Consider the following 27970-nt stretch of genomic DNA (forward strand, 5'->3'; position numbering starts at 1 on the left):
CCCTTGTCAAACGATTGGCTATACTGCCGTTTTCCTACCCGTCCCGTGATGCCCCGTGCCGCAGCGAAGTGTCTGCCATGCCTTGTGATGCTGTAGAGGTATGGAGTGGTGCAATGCGGTACGATAGACAAGGAAGTGCGACAGTGCTGGGTTCCTGCTTTAGGCTCCTGCATTGGGCGATATCTGCCCCACTTCCGCTCGAAGGCTTGTGCCGCTTTTTCAATCTCGACATTTTTGTCGGTGAAAAGTGAAAATCCATAGGCGCAAGGCCGCATGAAATCAACTTGAATTAGCGGTAACAAGATGTCAGATTTGACCTTTCCTCGAAGCCTGATAAATGAATGTTTGTCCTCAATGCGATTACTGACAAATGTGGTACGCTCAAAATAGCATGCGTTACCAAACCGAGTCTGAGACCTATCAATACTAATAATAATCTCTCCTTATGCCGTCGAGCTGGGAGGCCAGTAGAGTTTAGCCACGAGGCTCGTAATCACCGGAGAGGCACTCCTGTGCAGGGCCCGCCCCTTTTCGGTGTTCACTGATGATTATTGAGGAGTGGCCTGCCTCGGTTGATGCTGTTTGGTGTGGACCGAACTCCGCACGGCTTGTCGGCCGTCTTCTGGAGGCGCAGGTGTCGGGAGAAGGTATGACAAGCTTAAGGCGATGATGGATATGCTTGGATTATGGGGATGAGTTTGGTTTGATGGTTCAGCTATTGGCCAGAGCATAGGGTGAAGTCGTATAAGAGTACGCACTTAGTGGATTTCTTGCTCTCATTTGTTTACTATTTGAAGGAAAGAAATCGCAAATAGGGAATATTAAAGTTCATTGAATTAGCCATCAACTCATGGGGCAACGATCCTTCAGCGTAAATGGAAGTGGTCTAAAACTGACATTTTCTGAACCGTTGCACTTGCGTACTCTTACCATATGGGGTGTGTAAGAGTAGGTACGCACGCCAGGCGGGTGGAGTACGCAAGCATATGAACACACACCTATGCAGCTTGCACTGTCCAAATGCTTAACCTCAATCTGAGAAGGCATTTAAGTTAATTCTAGTATCCAAAAAGAAAAACATAAAATAAATCTTTCAAGTCTATAAATCAGGAAATAATCATGTCGTGTGTTTCTTAAAAAAATGCACAATCAAAAAGGAGAATAACTCGTATTTGGAAGAATTTCGGGTACGCATCTGCATCACAGTGCTCCATTGATGATATACCTACAAAGCAATCGTCATTGAGCGATAGATTAATAATTCTATATTTCTGTATATTCGATTTAATGTATAATTCTGCGTACTCTTACCCTCCTGAACAGTGCGTCCTCTTACCGTACATGCAATTCGCGCACAAAACAACCCCGAAACGTTGTGCAAAACTTCGCAAACAGAATATTGCACTGTACAGTATTTCCCCAGATAACCTCACAAGTTTCCCACAACAATCACGGAAATGTTCCTTATCTCAACTGCCAAGTATCAAAATTATTGTACCATATCATAATAATATCATAACGCTAGAAAATAATATTCATCGCCTTAAACTCAACAGCGTCGCCGCTCAACGCCCACGTTCCGTTGGTGACATGCACGCACTGGCGGCTTCATGTCACTTCATGAACTCGACAAACCCGCGTTGCTAAGCAACCGAAACAGCTGATGCGTACTCTTATCGCCCGCGTACTCTTACCCGCCCTTACCCTATGTATCTGGAGAGCTCGGTATGCCTAGACATAGACCTCGGTATACAGAGTTCCATGTGCTGGGTCTTCTTTGACGTGCTCGGGAAAGTGAAGCAATGAAGCCATGCATAAGTGTGGCTTCGTATTCCCCAGTAAATCAAAATTGCCACCCACGTTTCCGGAAGAGGCTTACGTGCCAGCTGACCGTTGATATCACTTCAAGGTGCTCGGATGTGTGCCGTGAGACCACCCAGTCACGGAGGGATCTGTTGTGGCCGCGCCCCCGCGACCCAGCGCCGCGCTCTACACAGATTACCGTCAGTCGTTCAGTCGATTCGAACGGCGTGAGGAGCATGAATGTTCCCACAGGGGATTTGGGTGCCGTGTCAGACCGGCCCAAAGTCGCGGCCCACGCTGAAGGTTTGGTGAGGTCCCCTGCTGAGTTGCTCCCACTCACGCCCACCATTCAACTCTGGCGAGCTGGTGGTGGGGATTTGAATGTCTGCTACCTTGGACAGGTCTACATCCGTATTTGGAGTTTTGCGGCATTGCTGGACGCGAGACAGGTGATCTTGGTGGCAGGCTTTCGCCCGCAGTGTCTGCGTTTGGAACGGTGAAGCTTGTTTTTGGTTTTGTTGCTGGTTTACCGAATTGCGGCTTTCATTAGCTGTTGCTGCCTTTTCGTAGGTGTCCTTATTTGGACCCTACCGATGTGTAATCGTTCCTGAGCTTTGCTGAACAATCAGCCATCCTAGGCATACCGCCGGCTGATGTCAGCGGGAAAGGTTTATAACTAACGGGACTGTAGCGGCTTTTGTACTAACTGGCTGGTTGCGGTAGGCATCCACGGTGCCACAGACCTGTCCGCCTAACTGACCGAAACGTCTCGTGCCCCAGGTCAGCCTGGCGGTCATAATTTACCTACAGCTCTACTATTTGGGACGGAGAATGTGTTATCCCTGGAAACTTAGGCAGTATTTCAAGCCTCTCACCAGCTGATCAACTACCAGCCCCCGCAACGTCCGTGACACGTTCCGTTTGACCCAGAAAACCACCACCAAAATATCACGGACGTGCGTCCGCATCGGACCAGTGCGTCGCAGTCCCCCCCCCTCCCCAAGGTCACGCCCCCCCCCCCCCCTGGAATGCTCGAACCTACCCGCCCGAGTGGGGCTGTCTGGCAGTGCGCCGATGTGCCGGCGTTTCAGACCGGTTCAATGCTCACTCGACTGGGCCAGTTCTTCGAAGCACCTCTCTGATAGTGTCGGTTGGTGTACCTCGACAGGGGCGCGGCCCTGTACCCCATACTAGGAACATATGCTGGATTTGGGAGCGCCGCAGTGACCAGCTGGGACCGATTTGGAGGCGGGGAGTCGTGTAAGATCGACAGATGATTCATGGCTGCATTAGCGCTCACGATGGCTTTGAGGGATGGCTGTATGCAGATTAGGATATGGTTGAGTGAGAGAGGCTGTTAGTTGTTCCGTGTAAGAAGCTGTGTGTTGTGTCTAGGTTTGGTATGCCATACTGGTGAAATATGTGCATGGACTATGTAATGCACTAAGACATTCAAAGTCGCCGTCCAAGAGCTTGGAAGACTTATTGTCCAAGAAACATGCCTCATTTATCCATCGATGAAGGGCCCAGAAATGGTCCAGGGTATAAAACAGCGTAAAGAGTCAGACCTATGTTTTCTTAAAGGATGGAAGTGATGTGTGATGACAATTACCGCAGGCTCGTTGCGGTCTTTGGGACGGTTTGGTCTGAGTTCCAGCGGTGGCTGCTTTGTTATGATGGAATGAGAAAGCCTGTCGCACAGTGGCAAGCAAAATTGCAACACGTGTTGCGCACTTTTCCCTAAAACACCGTTTCGTTATCTAATCGAGCTATATCCGACCACAGGAAATCACCTTAATCCCGCACTCACGTCTTCAATGTCGTGCTTTGTCGGCGGTCGCCTAATCAGATTACCTACCTGCGTGGTATCGGCCCTTGGGGCCGAGCTTTACGAGGCACGGGACCGAGAGGCCTGCCCTGTCCCGTTGATATCCGTCCTCGCCCCTGTCCCGTCCCATTCAGTCCCACCGTCCCGACAAGGGTCCCTGTCAGCGGGAGGCCGGGAGTGCTCCCATTGTGTCCCGTCCGGCTGCCGCTCGGGCCTCCCCCCCCCCCCCCCCTCCCCGCCTGGCTGACCGCCCGGCCCCGCCCCGTCCGGCTGGCCTCATATGACGTCAGAGCAGGCAGAGGCGAGTCCAGCGTAGGCTCGGTGTCGGATGTGACGTTTGGTGGACGATGGACTGATCACAGTGCGCTCCCCGATATACTCTCCCTCCCTCCCCTCCCCCTCTCGCTCCTCTCCCCCGCGCACACGGCCACACGCTGTGTTGGGGTTCACCGTCAGGGGCGGCGGCGGCGGAGGGGCTAGCCGACACCCCGCGGCCGCCCTACCCACGTGCTCGTAGTAGCGGGCTGGCGTGGGAGCGAGCCCCGCGCTGCCGAGCGGCAGTCAGCAGTACGGCGCGAGCCGCGGTGGGCGCGTTACCGTCACGGAGCGTGACGCACCGGTGACGCAGTGCGTGGGTGACGGCGGAGCGTCACGCGGAGTGCGCTGGCCGTGACGGAGTGACGTCACAGGCCGTGACGTGGGCTTGCCCGTAGCGTGCAGTGAGCCGGTGGGAGGCGCCTCAGTTGAGCACGGGCTGGTGTAGCGTGTGAGTGCAGCCGAGATCGGTGTGGTGGTGAGCGGCCGAGCTGCGCTAGTCAGTGGTCAGTCGACCAGTGGGCTAGTGCTAGAACGGCTGGCTACCTGGAGAATCGGAGGTCAAGGTGCTGTGGAGACGGGCTAACGCTATAGTGAGTGCTATTTGAAGAGGGTGAAGGTCGGACAAACGCAGAAAACCGTCAGTGTAAACCGGAAACTCAGTGACAGAGTGGCTCCAGGCTCCTTTTCTGTGTTGACTGAGCGAAGTGACTGAGTCCGAGTCACACTGTGGTGAATGTGACTGCATGAGGACCGGATAGTCTGCCCAGTCAGTCAGTCTGTGACCCCGCGACAGGTGAGTGGTGCCAGACTGCGGCGTGGCAGACCGGTCGCCGGGCCGCTGTACAAACAGAAGCGATAATAGACCGCCCCTGAGTGGCACTGGTGGTGCCGGGGCCACCAACGTGTGTGGCCAAGCCTGGGCGCGCGGCAGAGCTTTGGAGTAGGAAGGATTGTATCAGGAGGCAGTGCATAATCGGAAGCATGCTTCATGACTGAAAAGGCCGGACTAAGTCCGAAGCCATTATTGTCCTTCAGTCCGTTTCACTTATCACTTATCATCTTATTCGTCGTATTCCACTTCTGTGGCTTGTCCTTACACCGAAAATTCAGGAGCATACTATCGACTTAATCGACTGTAATTCACTGAACCTTCCTCCCTCATCATACCCACTCATTGGCCGTAATTACACTGTACCGTCCGTCCGACCATAAGCCACTCTGAGTCTTCTCCCATCTGTCCTGTCGGCCAGGTACCCTGATCCTGATCTTCGATCGGTACAGGACCATGGTCTGACGGCGGCGGTCAGGCGACAGACAGATGCGCTATCAGCGGCGGTGCTATCTGATCGGTTTCCGCCGCGCCCGCCCAAAGCCGCGCCCGACTGTCGCGTGGGTCTGTCTGTATGTCTGTCTGTCTGTCTGTCTGTCGGTCTGTCTGTTTATCCGTGCGTCCGGCAGCGACCGTGACCGGATGAGGGTTGTTTCCCGGTGCAGGACTCCGTGACGGTTTGGAGAGGAAGGGAGCTGTCAGGGCGCTGCTGATGACTCGCTCAGCAATTATGCCATCCGCTCATCCGCTTTGCCCGGGTCCTGCAGCCATGGTCCGTAGAGCGTGTCCGTTGGGGAAGCGTCAGAACGTTTCCATGGTTCGCGAGACAAGGGACTATATGTGAAGTTGCAAGGATGGTTTGCACTAGCGTGAAGTTCATCCTCTTGTCATGAACTTGTGAGCGATGATCATCGCGGTCGTGCTAGACAAAGTGGGAGCTTGAAATACTTTTACTCATGCACTGAGCCGTCAGGTGGTGTTTGTTTGTTGCCTTCGTGACGTTCACGCCCTGTATCGTGCTTGCAGTCCAAGAACTTCCCTGTTCATGCAGTTTCTCTCGCTCGCTCAGGCCTCCTTCCGTCTCTCCCCCTGGGTCATTGATCCCCCGTTTCCGGGCGGCACCTGACGCTACCCACACGGGTTTTGTAGTGTGCGCCTGCTGCCGTCTGCCTGTGCGCGCCCGCCCGACGTTTGTTTTGTCTACGGCTGGCCGGAATTGAAGCCGTAGCAGCCTGTCGGCACATCGTTGAGAGGAACTGCGGATCACATCCGGGGTGGAGAGTGCTCTCTTGTGCTCTCCGAGAGCTCTCGTAGGGAAGGTGCTACTTACTGTGGCCAGTTAAGAGCATGACCAGCCGTGCTAGGTGTGGGGTCGGTCTTGTCGGGTGGCCAGTGAATGATTGGATCATCCTGTGAGAGGTGTTTGATGGCATATTTGATCGAGCCAGCCATGTGCGTCGTGACTGCCTGCGTATCAGGTAGGCCTCTGTGCAAGAATTTCATTCCCGGATAAGCATCCCATAATGAGATGAGTACAGTGAACCTGTCATGGGGCACGTCCAACCAATCCTCCAGCCCCAGCTCGATTCAGCACCGCACAAAGGGCCGATCGCTACGATAGCCATGGCTGTCGCTGCCTTATGCCGTCTCATCTCGATAGCCAGATGACCACTGCTGACTCACAGAGTTCTGTGTGAGGCTGCCCGCCGCCTGAACGACTCCTCCTGCCGGCATTACGCGGTTGGTGACGTCATAGACACCTCCCCCGAGGCTCGAGAGGTCTTTGGAGAGTCGCTGATATCTGCCGAGCCGCCTCCGATTCGCTGATTGCTGCGAACACATACGCGTCGTATCGGCTGTCTCGCAAATCACGCTCTCTGCGGGAGGGTATGTGCCAGAGGCGGCTAGCTAGCAAGGCCTATGCCGCTGCAGCCGAGGCTACGGCTGCGTTTACAGTCGCTGCGGTTGCCGGCAGTATATGCGAGAGTCGAGTGGCGGTAGTTAGCTATTCACTGCAGGACAGCTCGTGTTCAAACGGAGTTTCTCTGACAGTTAGCCGGGGCCGTTTCAGTCCCCTCCCCCTTCAATCTCACCCCAGCATGTCATGGTTTCATGTCGCAGGCCTGCGTCCCCCGCCGCTGCCGGCTGCGCCATGTGGGACCGGACATGGATGATTTTGGTTTTGCAGAGCGTGGGCTAGACCTGACCCGCCCCCGTGGCGCTATATGCACGGACTGTTAGCCTATTGCGGGTCATGTAACTTCAGTGGTTCCTGGTTTACTTTGAGTCAGCCAACTGAACTGCCGTCTGGCCAGGTCGCTGACTGAACCCTGCCTTGGCCAGAGCCGCGGACGACTGACGTTTCGCCGAGAGCCCTCCTCTTCCCCACCCCTTCTCTCTCCCTCTCCTCCCTCTCCCCATCTGTCAGGCATGGCTCGCTAATTGCTGAGGGTTCGGATAACGCTCCCGTCAGCTCTGGCTCGGTGGTAGCGAGGTGACCTTTGGCCTCGGGCGGCAGGGGTCAAGTGGGGTGCGGGGCTCGGACGCCGTCTCCTACTCGACGTATGTTTGTTCAATGCGTGCCTTTGCCGGCGGTGCGTAAAGGGGCAGGGTCACGGGCTGCTCCTTGTGTTGGGATGCTAAGGATATGGTGGGCTGCATTCAGTCGGTGACACTACAGGGAAATAAGCTAAAATTAGAGCGCTCTATTTATTGCTCCCGCTACTTCACCGTCTCCCATAGGGTCCTGTGTTGAGCTGGTGTCGAGGCTCTAAAAATGACGCCGATTTTTGCACCCTTCTCACGAAAACCGCTCGGACCGCCTGGAAACTAATTGTTCCGCTCTAAAAATTTCATGATCGACGGGAAAATGAACGAGGAAAAGATTGGTCCTGAAATAATTCTGAACTCCCTGTAGAACATATCGAAATATGGCTGCAAACTAGGAGCATGTCAAAATCGACAAAACAATACAAATAAATTTCCCGGGATTTTTTTATTTTCCATGCATCTGTGTATGAAATCAGTCGGTTTTTCGGAAAGATCGTCTTCTGTTTAATAAATAATTCCATAATTGCAATCGAGAATAAAAAACATTTCTGCTGTGACAGCAGTTTTGGCATTGTGCCAGTAGTGTGGCGTGCGCGGTGCTGCGTGGTCGTCGGGACGGAGTTGTGAGTATTTTCGGTGTTTTAAATGGTTGATGGCCATTTGAACCAGCTTTATATTATTTCCTACCAATTTTTGCATCAAATTATTGCTTTGAAAGACCATTGAAACCCCTTATCTCTTCATGAAATACCATCATATTAATCGTCGACGAAAATGGCGCGTGACTCCATGTGCGTTTCGATCGAAATAAATCGTAAATTAAATAATATTCGATGATGAGTATCATATTCTAGTGACACGTTTTCATAAAATAAGGCATAAACTTTGCAAGGAAGTCAACATTGGATAATTGGATTCTTATTTTGCTCACATATCCTTGTGGTAGTCAAATGGCTCAATTGTTAGATAAATGTAAATATATGTTTTGGCTTGATGTTTGCTGTGAAACCACCCAGCCACTTGCTGGTTGAGTGGTTTTCTGATAATTACCTGATAATCATTTCTCCTTTTCCTTAAAAGAAACTAAAATTCTTTTCAAAGTAACCCATTTTTAGGAAAGGCGGCCTGCTCATTGACATTTCATGTTCTTGTTTTGTTATTGCTGGCAGTATTTTGATACAATAATGCAATATGAATTTTTTTGTGTAATAATAAGACCTAAGACAAACTTAGTTAATGCGTCAATCAAACACCCAACAGAAAGATTGTGAGTCCTTGTGACGTGAAGTAGAAAATTCTATGAATGTGTTTTATAGAATATGCCAAATTTTAAATTATTTTATTATTTGATACTGATAGCTGAGCATGTGAATTATGCCACAATATAATTTCATTTTCTGGTATTGAAATAGCCGGCAGTATTTTACTTCAACAATTGTAATATATATGGAATACATGTTGTTATGTTATGTTAAAAGTTTAATAACAGCCAACAGAAGGGGCTGTTTCAGCAGATAATGTTTGTACCTTATGCATTACCTTTCTTTTCTGCAGGACCATGCTTCCGCTGGGTGGTCGACATTTGCCTCCTGAAGAAGTTGAGCAACATGAAGACCATCAGATGAGGTGTCTGCAGTTCATGTGGAACTCTGCAGACTACAAGTGTTATGCCAACCACAACCAAAGTGCTGTGATCATGGAGGCATGAATCTCATAATAACACTTCAGATTTGCAGTTGTATCAAAGTGTGATTCAAACCACCTGTGGCATCTCACTCAATGCGTGAACAGTGTGATCATTGTGCAGTGTTCAGCTGCAACTAAGACATATTTTATTAGTGACTTGTTTTGCAATTAGCCACCAAAAGCATTTTTTGGGCTGGCCGCCGTAATATGTTGTGCACTGCGCAATATTGGTAGTGTTTTGTCACTTTTCAAGTTGTCAGTTGTGCATGTTGCCTGTTTCTCTGCCCTCAGCCCTCATATCAGTTAAGTGGTCAATCGGCATCACTCAGTCTCCCCAGATCTCCATTGACTGTCTGTCAACCACCTAACTTGAGATGGTATTTGCTAATAGTGTCAGAAAGGAAGTGATTGTAGACATTTTTAGGAATATCAGCTCCGTTTCAGGCGTGTTCCAGTGGTCATTTTGTCACATGTCCCATAGTGTAATAAATGGAAACTGTTGTTCCCTTTTGAAGGTAGGTACTCGCGGATGCAGAAAGCGTTGGGCCTAATTATTAAACGCACCCTCTTATCAGCGACGCACGAAATCGACAAATATCATCCTTTTTAGAACAGGAGGAAACGAATACTTGTGAACGTAGCTGTACCTACAACAGTGCATAAGGAATTGAAATTCTGGGAGTTTTTGAAATTCAGAGAAACTCAAGTTGTCGACAGGTATGCCCCCTTGTACGTCAAAGACCGCTTAAAAAACAAACGTCTACAAATGAAGGCAGTATTCGTATGTTCGTTGTAATTGCAGCAGCCTAGCAACATGCATTGCGGTCCGATGGCGAATTAAACTCGTGCTCAAAAACTATGCCGGTAACTGCCAATGCACTTAGGTCATAGGTGAGCAGAGGAAGTGTTATGTCAAATGTCAACATCATAGAAATGGCTTCATCTATTGAGCTGTGCCTATTGTACATAATTCAACCAATCTATGCATTTCGTTTCTTGCAATCTACTCATGCTTTCACTCCAGCTTCAGAGTAATCATCCCATATTGTACGTCTTAAGATATTAATTTCTATGGCGGTTTGCAATTGCTAGCCACGTCTTACCTCAGTTTGGTGGCCCCGCATCGGCCCGCTCGGCCGCTCTAAAATTGACTTACGGAGGAGGATGGTGGCTTTTATTTTAGCTTCTCCGCTGACTGCGGGGAGCGCCGTCGCCGAGGTAGAAGCAATAATTAGCTTATGTTTGGGACTAATTTCCACGCTTAATTAATATTTTAATGTTATTTTAATTAATTCATTTTAATCTTTGACGCATTCTCTTTCTATTGATACCATCCACCGGTCTGAGAATTACTGCCTTGCTGCGTAAGGGCCGATAAAAGATCACGTTTTTAGGGGTATCTCTTCAACATGGGGCAGGAGCAATAAATAGAGCACTCTAATTTTAGCTTATTTCCCTGGTATGTCACCAACTGCATTGGGCTCAAAGTCTGTGAAGGGTTAGAATCTGGTGAAATTGATGAGACGACGATGTGTTGTATCTCTACCCAAAGAGTATTTTTGAACTTGAGTATTTTCAGCAACTGCCAGTTTTCAATGTCACTCGATTTGATCGTGAGAGGTAGCCGAGCGACCCTGGCAGCGACCGGGCTCGTCTGCCATTCCCATCCTGTTTGGCGTCCGGATGCCGTTTTTTTTTTGTGGGCTTCCATCTCTCGCTGGTTTGTTTATCACAGTGCGACAGTGCCAGGCCTTGGACCCCACCCCGCGTGTCGTCTCTCCACACGCCTGGCTTGTTATATCGCTCGACACAGTGTGGATGGGTGAGCCGGCGAGTGCCAGAATTTTCAGCTCTGCTGCTGCGGCTGCACTCGTTTGCACCGTGTCGGTAAATTGGGCCTTGTTAGATGACCTTGGTAGGGTCATAACGACCATAACTTGCGGTTAGTGCCGGTTGATACTGATGAGAATGGCGGTGTGTTGATATATGTGGGGCGGAACACGCCCTGTTCTGCGATGTTTTGTTCTGCTCGCTGCGTGGTTCTGCCGTGTCCCGTCCTTCACCTGGACAACCAGGAGAGGTTGTGTTTGATCTCTGTGCCGGTGAATATCTAGCTACTGGCGAATAATTAACCAGTATGTGCACTGTGCAGTAATACGGACTACTACAAGATCTGCTGCTTCCTAAAGTTGGTTTCACTTCTCAAGCAGTTGATTCGAGCTTGTGGGCACAACTTCATGGTAATAGATGCCAGCCCCTACGCTGTTCTCTAAATGAACACTTCTTCAGTAAGCTTGTTGGAATGTAAGACTCGTGCCGGAATGTAAGACTCGATGCTTTCTTGGCGTCACGGCTACGGCTTTTTGACAGTGTCTCGTACGTTCGAGCATGAACACATAATAGTCCAAAGCTGCTTAAACATGTCAAACTCGGCCATGGCATGTCTTAGTGGTCATTACGTTGTCTATCTTCGACATTAATCAAAGACAACATGCTCTCGACCAACGCTCATTATTGTCCGATAAAAATTCACTGACCGGTATTTCCACGCCTAACAGGTATCTACCCTCAAATGCCTCACTAGCCACACCTGGCTCTAGCAATTAGTGTCTAGCTCCTCCATCAGACACCAGTTCAGCACGTGAAGTCGTCATTTGCCGTGCTGGAGCGATGCCTGAACACGGGGTATTGTCACGTCACCGTCCGTTCTGGACAGGACTCGTGCCGTATTTGGTGCGTCGGACGGGTGCTGAGCCCTGCTCAGACACCGCCGTCAGCTCGCGTCCATTTACCGTGTTTCACTCGGCCTGCTGTGCTGGGCGTGTGGGTTGACACCGTTCCCACACGGAACTGTGTGTGCAGTGCGAGCCCTGCAGGCCGGCTGTGGACTGGCTTTGGACTGGCTGTGAGTGACAGCGCGTATGTTGACTGGACAGCCGGTGCGTTTTGGGTGGGATTTCCAGACCAATTCTATGGCCGTGCTGTTGTTGCTGCTGTTTTTGCGGTGCGTGTTGTTTTCGGAGCGATTGTAGCTGCCCGTTATCTCGGCGGCAGGACTGTCAGCTGCTGTAATGGGTGAAGGACAGCTGCACCGGCTAACGTCAGAGCGGCCACCACGGGCGGTGACTCACTGCGCCGATCCAAATGTGCTCACGATCCCTTACCGAGTGGATGTGATGTGTCATCGATTAGTATGCCGATACACGGTGTCTTCGTGCGGTTTCGGAAGTGTCGGACCGTTATATTCCACTTAATTCCAGCGCTCATGCTCCAGGTGTTAGTTAAAGTGGCACGTGGCTAGAACCCGTGATTGGCAGGCAGGCACGAGTATGCCCATTGCCCATACCACGTCGCCCTTCAGAGGTTAGAACGAATCAAACTCCGCATCAACGATCAATCTAAAATTTAGTCAGAAACATTTCATTCTCTGACCTCGTCGAATTTCTATCCTATCGAATAGTGATCAAAATTTTGATCACATCAAATCACATCAAATCATGCTTGTATAATTAGATGAAATTGCGGCCATATTTAATTGCCTTCCGCTTCCTGATTGCATTTGCTCACCGGTCACGACGTATGCACCGATCGTGATAATCACGGCTGCCGATCGTGACATGCATTGCGAGCCGATCGTGCGGGGTCAGTGATGGGTGTGGCCGAACCCAGCCCTGTCGTGCCGGACATCCTCTCTGACCAGGTCCTCACCACATGCAGATTCCAGCCCAGGTGTCAACTGCACTTCAGAAACCTGCATAGTGCAGATTTAGCGGTGGTTTTACGTTATCAGTCCCGGAGGCTCATCTTTTAGTGATGATGGTTCTTCGTATCTGTAGATGGGTTTTTCATGTCTGTCTGTTCTGAGGCGGATCCCTCGTGTTGGACTGCCGTTAGGTTCTCCTTATGGAGAGGTAGGGCTGGCGCTGCCTGGTCGACACTCTTAGTTTGGGATTCCGTTTCATACTCTTGAGACACGCAAGATGCGTCCAGTTAGGTTGCATTATGTATCGGTTATTCCAATTAGTGGCATTCAGATCAATCATTCAGATAATGTATCATGACATCCGTTAACATCGAGTGCTAGTTTTCATAGAGCTTCTTGGCCCTTGAATGTCCGGTTCATCTTCTCAAAACGCCTTAACTTTTCTTTGCTGAACGACTTCAGCAGCTTTTTTAGGATTGATCGGAAATCCTGATGCAAGTGTCGCCGTGTCGTGTAAGAATGCATGTTGACATGCTCCATCGGACTGAGATCGTCTGAGCGCGAGTAGAGCCACGTCCGGAACAACCGAGACGTTTGGACGGCCGGGGCGTCCCAGCCACGCCACTCAACGGGGTTTGAGGTCACTCTCAGTGTCTTCTTCGGAGCCCTTGTTAGTGCGTTTCTTGCAGCCAGCCGGTGTGTTGCGTGATGCCGGTGCGGCTCAGCCCGACACGTGTCTTCGTGATCGATTTTGAGCGATGTCTGTCCGCGGAGTTTTCGGTCGAACATGGTTACGAATGGAACGAAGTCACCGGCTTTCAAGTCAGGGTCGGAGGGACACCGGAAGAGGAAGGGTGGGACAGATTAGGGTGTCGCTGTTCTCGACTTTGAATGAGTGTTTAGTGATAGCCGTCGACACAATGCATGTGTTAGGCCGCAGTGTTGTCAAGTAACCCGATAGACCGCCCCATTGTCCGGTGGCTTCACGCTCTCTGACTGCGGCAGCCTGCTTTGGTGAATCCATGTCACGCTCACGCCGCGGGGACACGATGAGCTACGGCTTTCACAGTTGTCGCCAGACTGCCGGCACGCAACTGGCCACTTTCACGGCGGCTGCACTGGACTCGGTGGCCGCCAGGGACATCTGTCACACATGCTCGGCTTTGCTCTTATTGTCTCGGTGTCTTTAAAGCCATAGTTTCGCTTTAGATTGTAGGTTCTCCCGAGACTGCTGATCAAATGGTCGGGCGGATTGCAGGGGCGTTCTCTCGTCCAAAAGTCACCGTGAACAACCGATTCGACTCAGGCGATACGTGCGGTTTTTCCATCTGGCACCACAGCCTTTACGTCGTAAACATGATGCCACAATGGCCTGTGAGTTACGTCCGGTCGGCCGGGGGCGTTGGCTGCACTGGCGCGTTGTGTACATCGCACTGGTGCGGTGGTTTTGGTTTATGGATCGGTTCGCTGCACGAATGGGAGATTTGAACGTCTGGCTGGCGGGCGGGCGGGCGGCTGTGGCAGCGGTGAGGGAGGGCGCTGGTCTGGAGAATGGATCCTGAGAAATGGCTCTGGTGGCCAACCAGACGGTGGCATCTGCGGTGGCCCTATGTGTCACAATACCATCATTTATCCGGGAACAATTGTGCATTGGCTGTTTGGGTCTTTGGTTGGGCGAAGGATTATGAAATAAGCGTCACGCTGGGTAGCTTCAATGTATCTCAATGGTGAGATTTTCTTTGCACAGCGTGATCATTCTTTGTTTCTTTGACGCATTCTTGTCCGCTCAAGTCGCCTCTTTTCTTTAGCTCCCTTGCTCCTGACAATGACCAACGGCTGACCTGAATCTCCTGCCGGTTGGGAGCCAAATACCGCTGTCCGGCTACCATTTTAGTCCTGCTGGAGCCGCGAGCGAGTGACCTGTGACCTCTGGTTTCCGGCGGGCGGTCTGCGACCTGTGACCCGCCGTGACCCCGAGGGACCCCGGCGCGTGGGTGTGCCGTTAGGTGACCGTTGTGTGACGGCGGGCGGTGTCCCTGTGAAGGATGAATAGGAACCGATTGATTGGGTCATTGTTCGGTATAATGCTTAATTTAACGCCATTTATGTCATGAATACGTGAAAATCATGTATTTAACTCACAGGTTTCGAGCTATAAGCGAACCATTTTCAGTTTCAGTTGCGAGAATTTCCACGTTTGCTTCGATTGTAATCAGTATCACATTTTTACGCCGAGTGCTAACCGCTAGTCTTCAAAATTTTATAAATTTGCATTCCCCATGCCCAAGCCACAGCTTTCAACGCTTACGTGACTTCTTTTTAGTATCGCAGGCTCATGTGATTTGATAAATGATCAGGGTTTGTACTTTGTTTTCACCCACCCTTCACCAGTCACCACCTCATCACCTCATCAACCCATGCCGTGTGGTGTGGCTGTGGCGTCGGCCGACTCGGGCCCACCCCAGCCCGGCGGCCCGTCAGTCTGGTCACGTACGGACAACTCCGGCGCCGCCTGGGGGTGGGGCGGGACCGGGGGAGGGTCGGGGGAGGTGAAGGTCGGTCAACACGCGGCAGTTTCGGGTGGTCCGGCTGAAAACCCCAGCCCGGGGGTGGTGGCGAGTGATGGGGGCTGGTTTGTAAGGAGGGTGACATCCTCGGTAACATGTTCAATGACTGAGTGGTGACGCGTCTGCTGACGGATGCTGATGACGGACACCCTATGTCATCAGGATGTCATCAAGAGTCATTGTTTGGTGTGGCTGTCACTCAGCATATGGTCGAGCATATGTAGCCGACCAGACTTACCATGCAACACTGATATCCCGTTTGCGCGGCGTCTTCTGTGAAAGCATGTGCCGACGGCCGCCTGTCGTAGAATCACTGACGTCATACGAGATATGACGATGGACAAGTCACGGCTGGGGATCCTTCTTCCGTGACGTGGTGAATCTCCGTGGCATGGGATCGAACCCTGTCTGTATTGACATGCTCGGGACATCTCTCGTTGTAAGCCTGTGCGGCGGCGCGGAATGCGTTTGTTTTCGGCTGGTACTCTGCAGAACACGCTCTCAACAAAACAGGAAAAGTCAGAGTGTGCTGCAGGCTGCAGCGGTGGTGTAATCAGCCCAGGGAGGCTGTCCAGCTCGGCGAGAGGTTCCTCACGGGCCTAGAGCATGAGGTAGGCAGCAGGAGGGGATCAGGACTGGCTGGTGCTCACCATTCAGCTGTATAGTCGGCAGTGTGGAACCGAAATTTGTCGATTGATGTGATTTGTGCGATGTAGCAAGTACGCTTAGGTGAAAGTCTAGTGCAGTTGACTCTCCTCTACAATTATATCGTCACTGTTTATTCTCTGGCCTCAATACGGCTTCCAAACAGAAGATAGCTTGGCGTTGAAGAAGCGGTAATTTAAAACGAATATCTGAACTTTGACGTACATATATCGTCAGTTTCGCCCTACTTTGCGTTTTACCAGCCGCCGAAGCGCTACATTCGCGCTCTTCTCCAAACTTTTCTGCTGGCTCATCACATTCTGCTACTTCTTTGTTTTTGCTCGCCTGTCAACGGTCACCATTTCGGTGAGCTATTATATCCGCTCCTTCCCAGACCAGGCGGCCTGTGCCGTGCGGCATCAGCCCCCGTTCCGCCCCCGCCTGCCGCCGCCCCGCTCCCGACCAGGCCTTTGTGGATGTTCGCTGATCCCAGGTTCCGGTGTGGTGGTGTAGAGGGGGGGGGGGCATCTGGTGCCTGTTACCGGGAGGGGGGTTGTTGCACCAGGCTCGTTCACCACCGAAGAGGAGTGGGTCTGGTACTGATTTAGAGGCCCAGAGGCCGCAGGGCGAGTTCGGTTTGTTGCTACCCTCAGGGCCGACAGAGGGTTTGAGTCTGGAATGGTTAGCTTGGTTGAACTGATGTTTCACAGATGGCCTGGAATATGTCAAGCGTTATTCGTCAGCTATGGCCGGGCTGGCGTCAGGCGTATGGCGTTGTTTTTGGCCTCGTTGGTTATTTACGAGAATTCTTACAATCATCACAATTGCTCTCGTGCTAAGTATTAGATGAGAAGCCTCTGAGGCCAGTACGCGGTAGGGAATGAGAGAAAGAGTGCGTCGTCATCGCGGCACTGCTCGACAGCGGCGGGGTGGTCGCCACGGATTCGGACGTGACGCCTGGCGGGCTTATTGGTCTGCCGGCTCTCACAATTGGTCGTGGAGGCACGTGAGCGGCGCCAGCGTGGTGCACCACGACGGCAGCTCGACCGGCAGTCGAGCGTCAGCAGGGTGCACTGGAGCGGTGAATCGGCCGCCGGCCTTTGGCAGTGTTGTGTCAATAGAAGGTCCGACTGTGTGGTCCCGCGCCGTGCCAGTGTTTCGTCTACGGTCAAAGACCCGTCTCTGGTGCCAGGGGGCGGGGCTGGCGTACTCGGTCTCTCGCTGACTCAGACTCCAATTCAGAGTGTCTGACTCAGTCAGCCTGGCCGATGTTCAGCTCTATAGCGGAAATCGCGGTCACCGCGACGACGCTCTGAATTCAGACAATGTTCGACAAGGAAAGTATCTGGAGAATTCCTGGAGACGTCGATTGTTCGTCGCTACATAAAATCCTTAGTAGACCGTTGTATAGTGGTGGTATGAGGTTATAGCCGGTCATAGAGGTGTAGGAAAATGTAGGGAGGTAGCCTGGACGAGGCTCTCGCGGCCGGCAGCCCTGCGATCCACTATACGCTGCTCGTCTGCCGCTACGTTGACCCGTTATAACCCAGTGCCTGTGATTGTCAGGACTTGAGTGCCTGTGTTTGTGACTTATGTCAAGAGGTATCCTTTCACGGACAGGCACCCTTTTGGCTGAATATTGCTGCAGAAGGGATCACCCAAGGCCATAAAATATAGGGATACCATTACTGACCGGCTCACTTGAGCTGCCCGTCGGCGCCAGACTCACACAGTGCACGTTCAGAGTAGTAAAGTAATCTTGGTTCATGTGAACTGTTCGTCCTGCCCTCTTCTGTCTGATGAAGTTTGATGGGCGGCAACTGTCGCTTATTGACACGATATGTTGGCACTGGGTGGGCGGGCACAGCTGTCATGTATTGCAGGGGGTCGGTTGATGTTTAGAGACTATGGGTTCAATACGATTCTTTGAGTCTCGAGTCATTGCTAGTTAAAACTAAAACCATGCCACCACGCGAGTGTACTTAATGTTCACCGTTGGCTTTTCATTCTCGTTCTGTTATTTCCCTATTACCCATTACACCATCATCTAACGCATCTCCTCTCTGTTCTGCGGCAGGCCTGTACCGCGGCTCAGTGATCGGCCTCCTCTCCGACGCTCCAGTGGTGCCGGTGCCCGCGCCGCGCCGGCCCGACAGACCCACCACCCTGCCAGCCTACGAGAACGTCCGCATGTCCTCCTCGGCAACGACCGCGGCCTCCGGGGCCAGCGAGCCCGACCTGGTCCTCCGCCGGGGTCGAACGTCCGCCGGCAACGCCGCCACTGACCAGCGTGTCTCCAGTCTGGTCATTCTGAGTCCCTTCAACGAGCAGGAGGAGTGGAACAAGGTGTACGACATCGTGGCCTCCTACGGCGACGGCATCATGTCCGAGATCGACCAGGAGTTGCAGAATCGCAGAGGTGAGCCGGCCGCGGTGGCGTGCCAAAGTGTGTGATGGACGGTGGCGGGTGCTGAAATGAAAGTCAGTGGTGGGTGGTGGCGATGTGAAATGCAGAGATATGTGTGGCTCTAGTGCATGCTGGCATTGCTTAGTAGTTGACCCTGCCTCGTAGTTGATAGTTACTGTCAAGTGGTTAGTGGATTGCATGGCTGATCGCTCATCTGTGTCGGAATGTGTATGATTTGATGTGCTGCTTTCACGTCCAAGAACCCGAAGAGCATGATTAGAGCTGACGCAAAGCGACGAACTCCGCACTGTATGGTAGCTAAGTAATTGCTTTTGAAGTAGTTTAGACTGGAGAAGTAGTCTGCCCGCGGGTGAGTGTGGGACCATCCATCCTTGGACAGCTTGAGACTGGTAATAATGTGGTGGAAATTACTTGACCTTGTTCCGAGCTGGCGCGGAGGGTCAGACATGGCTCACACCTCACTTCTAACGGTGTTCGGCCATAGAAAGCCACAATAGCTAGGTGTGAGAACCTGGCGAACAAGCCACCCTCTCCACCGTGAGCGAGCCGTGTGATTTATCGCCACCTTGGGAATTTTCCCTGTAAAATTCTGCAGATGGCCGCATTTGTTCGGTGACACCCTGTACTTGTGGCTGCTCTCACCGACTATGATTGGCTGACAAAAGGCGGACAGACGCGTGACAATGACGCTCTACTGGCGCTATTTAGAGCTGAATGGCGGCCGTCACTGCGATTGAGTGGCGGTGATTATTGAGGACGATCGCCACCGAAGGTCCGGCCCGGTCTGATGTATGAGCTGGTGTGTGTACGACGCTCCCAGCCAGGGATATTAGGTCGGTGTCTGGTGTGATTTGACATGGGAGAGGCCCCAGGGACTGTGCCAGGACTCTGTCATACGGCGTGGAGGCGTGCGAGTCAGAATGTTGGGAGGAGCGAGCTTTTGGTGCGACGGCGTTCAGACGAATGCAGGCGATAAAGTAGCTTGTAGGAGGTCTTGTATTGGTTGAATTTTTTTCGAAATTTGGTTTGTGCTTGCTCGCACTGTATGATGTATGCTGATTGCTGTACGCATTGTATGCTATGCTTCTCTAAGCGTCGTTGGCTGATTAGCACTACTAACTCCTATCTCGGTGCATGCAACTTTGTATGGTCTTCAGTGCGTGTGTGTGTGCAGTTGCCTGCACGTAGATTCTGCACCAGCTGCATCATGCATGTATTGTACATACGCACCACCTGCATGAATTGTGCCTTCGCCTGCATGAATTGTGCGCAACGCCTGCATGAACCGCACAAATTTCCTGTATGAATGTGCTGTCGCCTAGACGAGTTGCATGCCGTGTCTGCACGTGTCAACTCGGCTTTTTAAATTCGTCTGATTATAAATAAATGATTCATGCTAGATCGGATCTTTCTTTTAAAAAAAGTGTTGAGATACAACTTTGATTTGTACTCGTCCCCTCGTCAGATCGTTTTCCACGCCGCTCGACTGTCACTGAGACCGGCCGTGCCCCGCGCTGTTCTGACTGCTACCCGACGTTCATTTCAGCCCAGGAGAATCGCGCGTCGGCCGGCGGCGGCATCTCCTCACTTCTCCGCACCCTGGGCCTGGCCCGGTACGAATTGCGCCTCCTCGAGCTCGGCTATGACGACTTAGAGTTCGTCCGCGGCGTGCTGGACGAGTCAGACCTCCTCCAGGCGGGAGTGGACGAGCCAGAGGCCCGTGCTACCTTACTGAGCGCCGCCGTCCAGCTACCTGACGGCATAAGTCGCGCTCGCCAGCTGGCGGCCGCTGCTGATTCGGTACCCGGCTGGCTGCGGGCTCTGCGGCTCGAACAGTATTCAGATGTGTTCAGTCGGAGTCTGTACACGGACATGCAGCGGGTGAGAAAGGTGTGGGAGATGGAGCTGGTGACCGTGCTGGAAGTGACGAAGCCCGGACACCTGAAGCGGATGCTGCTCTCGCTGAGGCCGACGGAGGAGAAGGAGGCGCCGACGGAGAGACAGGGAGCCGACCCCGGCGCAGAGCTGAGCGATCTGGTGAGTACCTGTGGCCGCACGGGTCGGGTTGGTAGTCGATCAGAGAATTAGGGTATTTTGAGGCCGTGGGTCCTGTGTGATGTGGGCTTGATTTCTCGTCGTCCTTTCTTAACTAGATGAGAGCAGTAGGTATCACGTTGAGAGATATGAAGGCGTTACCGGCTGGCATCATTTATTTTTATTACCAGTTTAGTGACAGTTGATGGGTGCACACTGCACGGCTCCGTCAATTTATCTCAATTAATGCGGCGGAATCTCCAGCTCCGTATCAGCTACTGAAGTTCCCTTCCTCTCTCCCTCCCTATCCCAGCTGACTGCTCCTGGCGCTCTCTCCCGATCCCCACCACCCTACCGAGTCGCTGTCGGGCTTACGGATGGACGGCTTGTTTGACCTCGGCGTCTGAAACAATACAGCTCCGCGTGTGTACGGGGCGGCTGCCAGCTTCGTGACAGGCGGTGCAACGGATAGTGGGAAGGCGGGGGCCAGTGCCTCGTGAGTAGTTTCATAGTGGTGAGTTCCATACCCTGGTAAAGCGAGAAGAGGACCTCATCCTAGTACCCTGCAGATGTTCATATCTCTGCACTCACGATCATAATCGTTACGATCTGCCGGAAGCCTGGCAGACGGTAATTACTCTGCACGCAGGCGACTCTGTTTATTTGAAGTCGCCTTTGAAGTCTGTCCCTCCGACCGCGTTTGGCAGCGCGCTGGAGGACTTTGGCGGCGGAACGGTGATTTGGCGTGACACCGACCCTGTTGGTATTTGTTTTACCATCATGACGAATGGGCCGAATGGACGCGTGGCGGCCCGCCGGCGGCGCCCTGTCAAACACGACTTCACTCGTCCCGGGGGCTGTTTGGGTTGGAGTGGCGCCCGCGAGGCCATGTGCTGGACGATATAGCTGGCCTTGACAAGGTCGAGAAATGAGGTGCTGATGGGGCCTGGCTCTCCGATGTAATTTGTTCTCGATGGGTGTTTTCCTTTCTTTTGACGAGGCTTCTGTCAACGATGTTCAACATTGATAAATTGATTAGCATAGTACCACAGAGTATTATCATGCTGAACGCGTGCAATAGAATGCAATGAGTTTTACCACATACGACTAGCTTATTAGCTAGCTAGCTCTTTTCCATAACAAGCTTTTTCTCCCGCCGCCAGGACTCAAAACTGGCGCGGCTTCAGACGGACCTGGAAGACCTACCGATAACGGACGAACGCGACCGAGACCAGGAGGAATCTCTGTTCAAGGACTACACTCTGCCGCGGCCGTCACCCGACCGCAGCTCACAGGAGCGCGTCTCACAGGAGCGTGCCTCACAGGAGCGAGGGTCACAGGAGCGAAGGGGCGCGGAGAGGACCAACGGTCACGGCAAGACGCCGCCGCCTCCGCCGCCGGCCAAACCCAGCAGACGGCGGGGAAGAGGTGAGTACAGAGCTATAGATAGCGAGTGTGGAGCTTTTTACTTTTTATATTTTAGTGCTAGCTTGCCACTGCCTTTGGGCAGACTTTGTGAGTATTTCTTTCAAGCGATAATTAGTTGGAGATTCATGAGATTCGTCTGCCGTGTCTGCTGGTCGTTGCAGTGCTGCACTGAAACGATGCATTTTTACTGGAAGAGGTTGGTATTACTATTTTCCTTCAGTACAAGTTTAGTCTGCCTCCATGCTTCAATATATGCCTAGTCCCACCTCTCGACTACACCATGCATTTCTTAATTGGTAGTACAGCAGCTACCAGTTATAGCCCTGTACCATTGTATAACACTGTTCCCTTTCACCGTGTCTCAGGCTCCAGCAGTGGCAGCGGCGAGGACCGGACGGCGGTCGAGGACGGCGCCGGTGGCGACACGCTGCGGCGGCAACAGGAAGCTCTGAAGATCCGCGACCCCTCACAGCTGGTGGTGGGGGTACCGGCCGTAATGGCCACCCAGTGGCGCCATGAGCCGCATCATCTGGTTAACTCCAGCATACAGTGAGTGTGGTGTGACCGGGACCACTATGTGGGGGAGGTGGTTACTGGTTAAGGTCTGGGCAGAGGTTACAATTGTACAAGACTGAATTTGGAGGGATATTGGACACTGCCATGAGAAATGAGAGCCTTGGCGATGAGCTAACGACAGCTGCCTGGGCTGTCCATGTAAATACTCCGTTGAAGGTGATGGTATAATGTTATCGCTAATATGCTCATGTACCGGGCTTCTCAAAAAAGTTAGACGGATTTCTTTTGCGAATAGAGGACCCCTAACAACATTTAAGTAAAATCAATGCACGTGGAAAAACGGAGAAAAAAACGGAGAATTTTTCGTAGATTTATATGACACCATGGTTTGAGCTTAAAAAACAAGTCACCGTGAAAAAACAAAGCCGTGGTCTTAGGAAGTAAAAGCAAAACTCGTGAAATTATGCTTTCCCAGACTAAGTCGGTCGGTTCGACACCACGGAAGATCCGCAAACACTTTAGGGCAAAGAGAGCAACATCTTGAAAAACAATTTTCCACATTGTTGACAAGTTTCTGGCTCGAGGAAGTGTTAACCCTCGCCCATGTAGGGGGGGTTGGTGCACCCCCCCCCCCTGAGGCTTTTCGGAAATAGTGCAAAAACGGCGGCGCGCAGCGCCGCCAAATTTTGGGTACCTTATAAGGCAAACCTTGCGCATCTTTTGATAAAAAAAATTTGACCGGGTCATGTCAGGTCACGGAGTTATGACGTCACAAAGGGAACAGCCTCCGGCCGGATTTTCACAAACTGAGTGCCAACGCCCGAGGTTTCCTGCCGGTGGTACGGACATCGGTTGATGGATCGTGATGAAACTTCCCATGCATGTTGGGGCAAGTATTGGCTATCATATGGTATAAGAAACTTGACCGGGTCAGGTCAGGTCACGGAGCTATGACGTCACAAGAGGAACAGCGTCCGGTACTATTTTTGAAAAGCGCCCGAACCACTATTTTGCTAATTCTTGTCACCTCAATGGGAATATGCAGCAATATTAGCTTCTATAGGGAGCAAATGGACCTCCCAAATCCAAAAATACAATCAGATTTCAAAAATTTAAATTTTGATTTTTCGAATTTCTGCCGCCGACTGTGACCTTGCCGACTTCCGGCGCTCCCAACGCGCCATTTTTAGAGCTAGGGAAACGAAATACATACCAAACGATAGAGAATTGATCAAGGAACACGATAGTGAAGGTTTCAAGTCGATATCTCCCACCGTTTTGCCGCAATCGCCGCGGAAAGTTGAAAAAAGTCTATTTTCCGAAAATTTGACCTTTGACCGGTCAAAAGTAGGTCAAATGTTGACCTAGGACCAAAAAATATACCACCAATCGCGAGATCTCGGCGAGAGCAATCCGTTGGTCTTTTCCGCTAAGCTCTACGACGCTCCGTTTTCAAACGCCAAGGGGGGGGTCGCACCAACCCCCCCCCCCCCCTGCATGGGTGAAGGTGGCAGATCGCCGTTTACGGGCGAGGGTTAACAATAGGTTCACGCAATTCAAGGAACACAGCGGCGGCCATAAACCCAATCAAAGGCTCACGGCGAACATCACTCGTGTGAGAGATGCGCTACTCAGACTGTCAATGGTCAGCGATATCGGGTGGCTCTGGCGACGTTTTGGAGGGTTCTGCAATATCAGGATGAGCAGAGATCCGGAAACGCTTAACCCTCGCCCGCACATGCCATTTTCCCATCCTAGAACGCACATGGGGGGGGGGGGGCGCCATTTCGTTCCTGTTGGAGATAGAGCTTAGCAGTAAAGACCAAAAAGATTCTTTGGGAAGAGACGAATCTAATGATACCCAGTTTTACCTTCTCAGGTCAGTCATTGACCTTCCAGGTCAGGTCAAACTAAAAAATGTTGCTGTTTTGGGTCACCGTTGGATATCAAGTGCGCTGCTTATCAAATACCGATGACGATGCTGTTTTCTGGTGCCAAGCCAGCTAGAACCTCTTTGTCACACTATCCGACCAGAATTTTGCTGCTGAGGTCATTTCAGGTCAAGTTAGGTCAAGGTCAATTATATGTGTTTGTATGTCTGTGTGTGTCTGTGTGTATACTGATGTGTGCACCGATTGTTTTTGGGTCCATATCACATGAAATCATGATCTGAGAAGCTTTTACCAAAAATGCAGTCAAAAAACTTCACAAAAAGTAAATTCAGCTTGCCTAAAACGAAATTATCTTAGATGACCTAGGTTGACCTTGACCCTGACCTTGACCCCTGTACATCGTCGAACAACATGTTCCATGATAGGTGGGAGGTAAGACTGGCAAAAAAGGCCGAAATCAGGGTGTCAAAAGCTCACAAGGCCCATGGCAAACGCAAGATGTTGAGAATTGGCCATTTTGGTCATGGCATGACCTGAAAAACAAGGTCATATTTCCGAAACCAAAAATCACAGAAACTTGAAATTTTCAGTGGACATCAAGAAAGGATAGACGAGCAGCTATACGAAAAATCAGCCTTCTAGCTCTAAAAATGTTGAGTGCAGAGCAGAAAGACTGCCTGGGGGGTGGCAACCCCCCCCCCCCCCCATGTGCGGGCGAGGGTTAAGATCCAATGGTTCCAGCAAGACGGTGCCACGCCAATGCCGCTAAAGAAAACCGTAAGAGGCTGTAGGAGCGCTTCGGGCAGCGCGTGATCTCGAGGTTCGAGACACGCCCGTGGTCGGCGAATTCTCCGAACGTAACCCCACCGGACTTTTTCCTATAGGACCACCTCAAGTTCTAGGTGTACCGAAACCACCCAAAAAGTTCCGAAGATCATAAGGATGTAGTGAAGTCAGCGGTGTGCCGTCTGCAGCTTTCCGTGGGTCTTGCTGCAGCAGAGGTCGCGCTGCGCCGGGCTAAACTGTGCATCGAGCAAAAAGGGAATCATCTCGAACATGACCTCGGCGCGGCTTAGAAAGGCGACTGCCGAGGATCGAAATCCCCTCAAACGAAATGTATTTGATGAGGCTTTTAGGTGATACCCAATTATGTTTTATTACACTGATACACCCTTCAATACGTTAGTTATAAAATCGTCCAACTTCTTTGAGAAGCCCGGTACTAATGCTCATGTAACCAAAGCATACCCGTAGACCCCATGTCTAATCTTGCCGTGTCTAATCTTGCGACCTTTATCGTTCGTCAGGTACATCGCCGAGTACCTGGGATCGACTCTGGTCAAGGAGGTACGGGGCACCGAGTCCACCCGCAAGAGCATCCAGAAGCTGAAGAAGACCAGCAGCCAGATGCGGAAGGTGCCCCGAATCGTCCTCTCCATCTCACACTCTGGCGTCCGCTTCCTGGACGCTCACACCCAGGTGAGAAGGGGGGGTGAGAGAAGGTGATCAGATGGGAAGTGAGAGGAGTTGATAAGTGAGGTGGGATGACGTGTTTGGGTATGGTTTGGGAGGAAGAATAAGACTGCTTAATGAGACAAAAGGAGTGGCTAGAGGGATGAGAAGGCAGTGCCGCATTGGTAAACGCTGGTTGGTCGACGTTATGGCTTCTGTTTTGAATGCAGTGTTGTATCAGTAGGATTGTCTGGTGGCTTGTTCATGATCATCGAACATAACCAACTTTTGTTTCATGTAACTTTCCATCCAGGCACATGCTGACGATCATTGAAAGGAACTTACCACATTGATAATGATATTTTAGAAACTGAAACTGTTCCCTCCTATCGTATTCCCGCTGGTCCCGACGCAGGCAGCGCCCCCTGGTACCCTCCCCGGCCGAGTACCACCAGTTCGGTCCGTTCTGCTGCTCCCACCGGCTCACACTTGCGCTCTGATCCCGCAGAAACTGGTGTGTGAACACGAGATCCGGAACATCCACTGCGCGTGCCAGGACGCCGACGACCTCTCCCACTTTGCCTACATCACCAAGGACCTGGACACGCGCTGCCACTACTGTCACGTGTTCCGCGTGCAGACCATGGTGAGAGGGCGGCGGTTGGGAAGACCCTGGTGATGAAGATAGGAAGAGGGTGGTCACTGGTCTGGAAGTGCAGGTCTTAGGGTTTAGCCTTGGAAGTTTGGACAGATGTTTTGCAGTAGGGTTGCCGTTGTAATTCTGATTTCACGCTGCATTTAGGTCAGAGGAGCTTTCCTGCTATTCTTGTCTGATACTGATTCATTTGTGTTGTCTTTAAATTATGTTGAATGTTGTTTTTTATTTTGGTTTTCGTCTGGTCGACCGGGGTTGTCGTTTTTCGTGCACCAATCGCATCTAATGTGTGTTGGACGATCGTAACTGATTCTGTCTGTTTCCTCCCAGGACTTGGCCACGGAGATAATTCTGACGCTGGGCCAGGCGTTCGAGGTGGCCTACCAGCTGGCCATCCGGGAGCGGGCGCTGCTGAACCAGTCGGACGACTCCAAACTGGCGCTCAGCGGTCACCACCGCTCGCAGTCGGCTCAGCAGATCGTCCGGCCGGCCGCCGCCGCCACGCACGCGCGCAGCCACTCTGTGAACCAGATCACAACCCCCGCAGTGGCGGCGGCGCCGGCTGACGACCGGCCGCCGCCGCTTGCCGACTGACCCACGCTGAGCCGCGAGATCGGCACCTTCTAGTGACATCTAGCGGTTGCGGGGCCAAGCTGAAGTTGACGTGCCAACCGCGGCCCGGCCAGTTCGCCCGACAGCCGGGCGACGTATCGAGCTGAATACGCTAGTCAGTAGTCATCCAGTCGACTGTACAAATGTTGCCGGGGCGCGCGGGTGGAAGCGGAGCCGCCTTCGCCGCCGCTGGCGTTGCCCTGTTACCGAGGAGAGTGTTGTTACGCGGCAGAAGGAGGCCGCAGTGAACCAAAGATATGCTGCTCAAGGACGGGCGGCAGGGGATAGAGAATGAACGCTGGGGCGCGGGGTCTCCGCGAGTCGTGTTGAATGGGCGCCGCCGACTGCAGCGGCTGAGCAGTTTCCACTGCCGCGCGGACGGAGCAGCCGCCCGCGGCCGCTGGTCATTTCGATTTGTTTGCCACCTCTGTTGCGGTGTTTTATCGACGGCTGGCCCGTTCGGGCCTTTCGTCATGTTGTCTAGATGAGATGCTTTGGGTACAGACTCCCACGGGGGCAGACGTGTATGGGGTGCTGAGGGGAACGTTGCAGCCAAGACAGAGAAGTACTACGTATGTGTGGCCGAGACTGGGCTGGGCCGGCTTTGAATGTGACTGCCGGGAAGGTACTGTGTCTACCATTCCAACGTTAATATTTCTTTAAGCATATATGCATATATAATGGCGTTCGCTTCGAGTCCAATAAATATCTGTGATGAGCTACTCTCTGTGTTTATCGACCCAATCAGGCCGCGGAAAATCGCTGGAAGAGCGAATATTCCAGGGCGATTTTTGTCGGCATATCATCGCCTACTGTCGACAGGCCGGCTGCCAATCTTCTCTTTGTGACACCACTCGTTCTCCATTTATATGCTAATTCGGTGTATTTTATTGTTGAATGAGCAGCGTGGCGATGGATTAGGCCTGCAGTTGGGGCGAGCGAGCTCGTGCCCTGGGTGGGACGGGGCGGGGACAGGCGAGGGAGACCTCCAGTCGCCGCCACCGTCCGCCACCTCAACAAATCT

At 52.0% G+C, this 27970-nt stretch overlaps 1 protein-coding gene across 4 annotated transcripts in view; it reads left to right on the plus strand.

Annotated features, from left to right (window-relative positions):
• The window catches only part of LOC122394157 (ankyrin repeat and SAM domain-containing protein 1A-like), a 90806-nt gene extending 63138 nt beyond the window's left edge, over nt 1–27668 (plus strand). For all 4 annotated transcript variants that reach the window (XM_043390817.1, XM_043390818.1, XM_043390819.1 and 1 more), the window contains 7 exons: nt 18007–18348; nt 19904–20394; nt 21555–21819; nt 22185–22368; nt 25535–25706; nt 26188–26325; nt 26665–27668. In XM_043390817.1, the coding sequence (XP_043246752.1) occupies nt 18007–18348; nt 19904–20394; nt 21555–21819; nt 22185–22368; nt 25535–25706; nt 26188–26325; nt 26665–26928 (1856 nt within the window). In that variant the 3' untranslated portion in view covers nt 26929–27668. The remainder of the gene's footprint in view (nt 1–18006; nt 18349–19903; nt 20395–21554; nt 21820–22184; nt 22369–25534; nt 25707–26187; nt 26326–26664) is intronic.
• The last annotated feature ends 302 nt before the right edge of the window (nt 27669–27970 follow it).

This window comes from Amphibalanus amphitrite, unplaced genomic scaffold, assembly GCF_019059575.1.
Source record: "Amphibalanus amphitrite isolate SeventyFive unplaced genomic scaffold, NRLGWU_Aamphi_draft 000577F_arrow, whole genome shotgun sequence".
In the NCBI taxonomy this organism is placed as follows: Eukaryota; Metazoa; Arthropoda; class Thecostraca; order Balanomorpha; family Balanidae; genus Amphibalanus; species Amphibalanus amphitrite.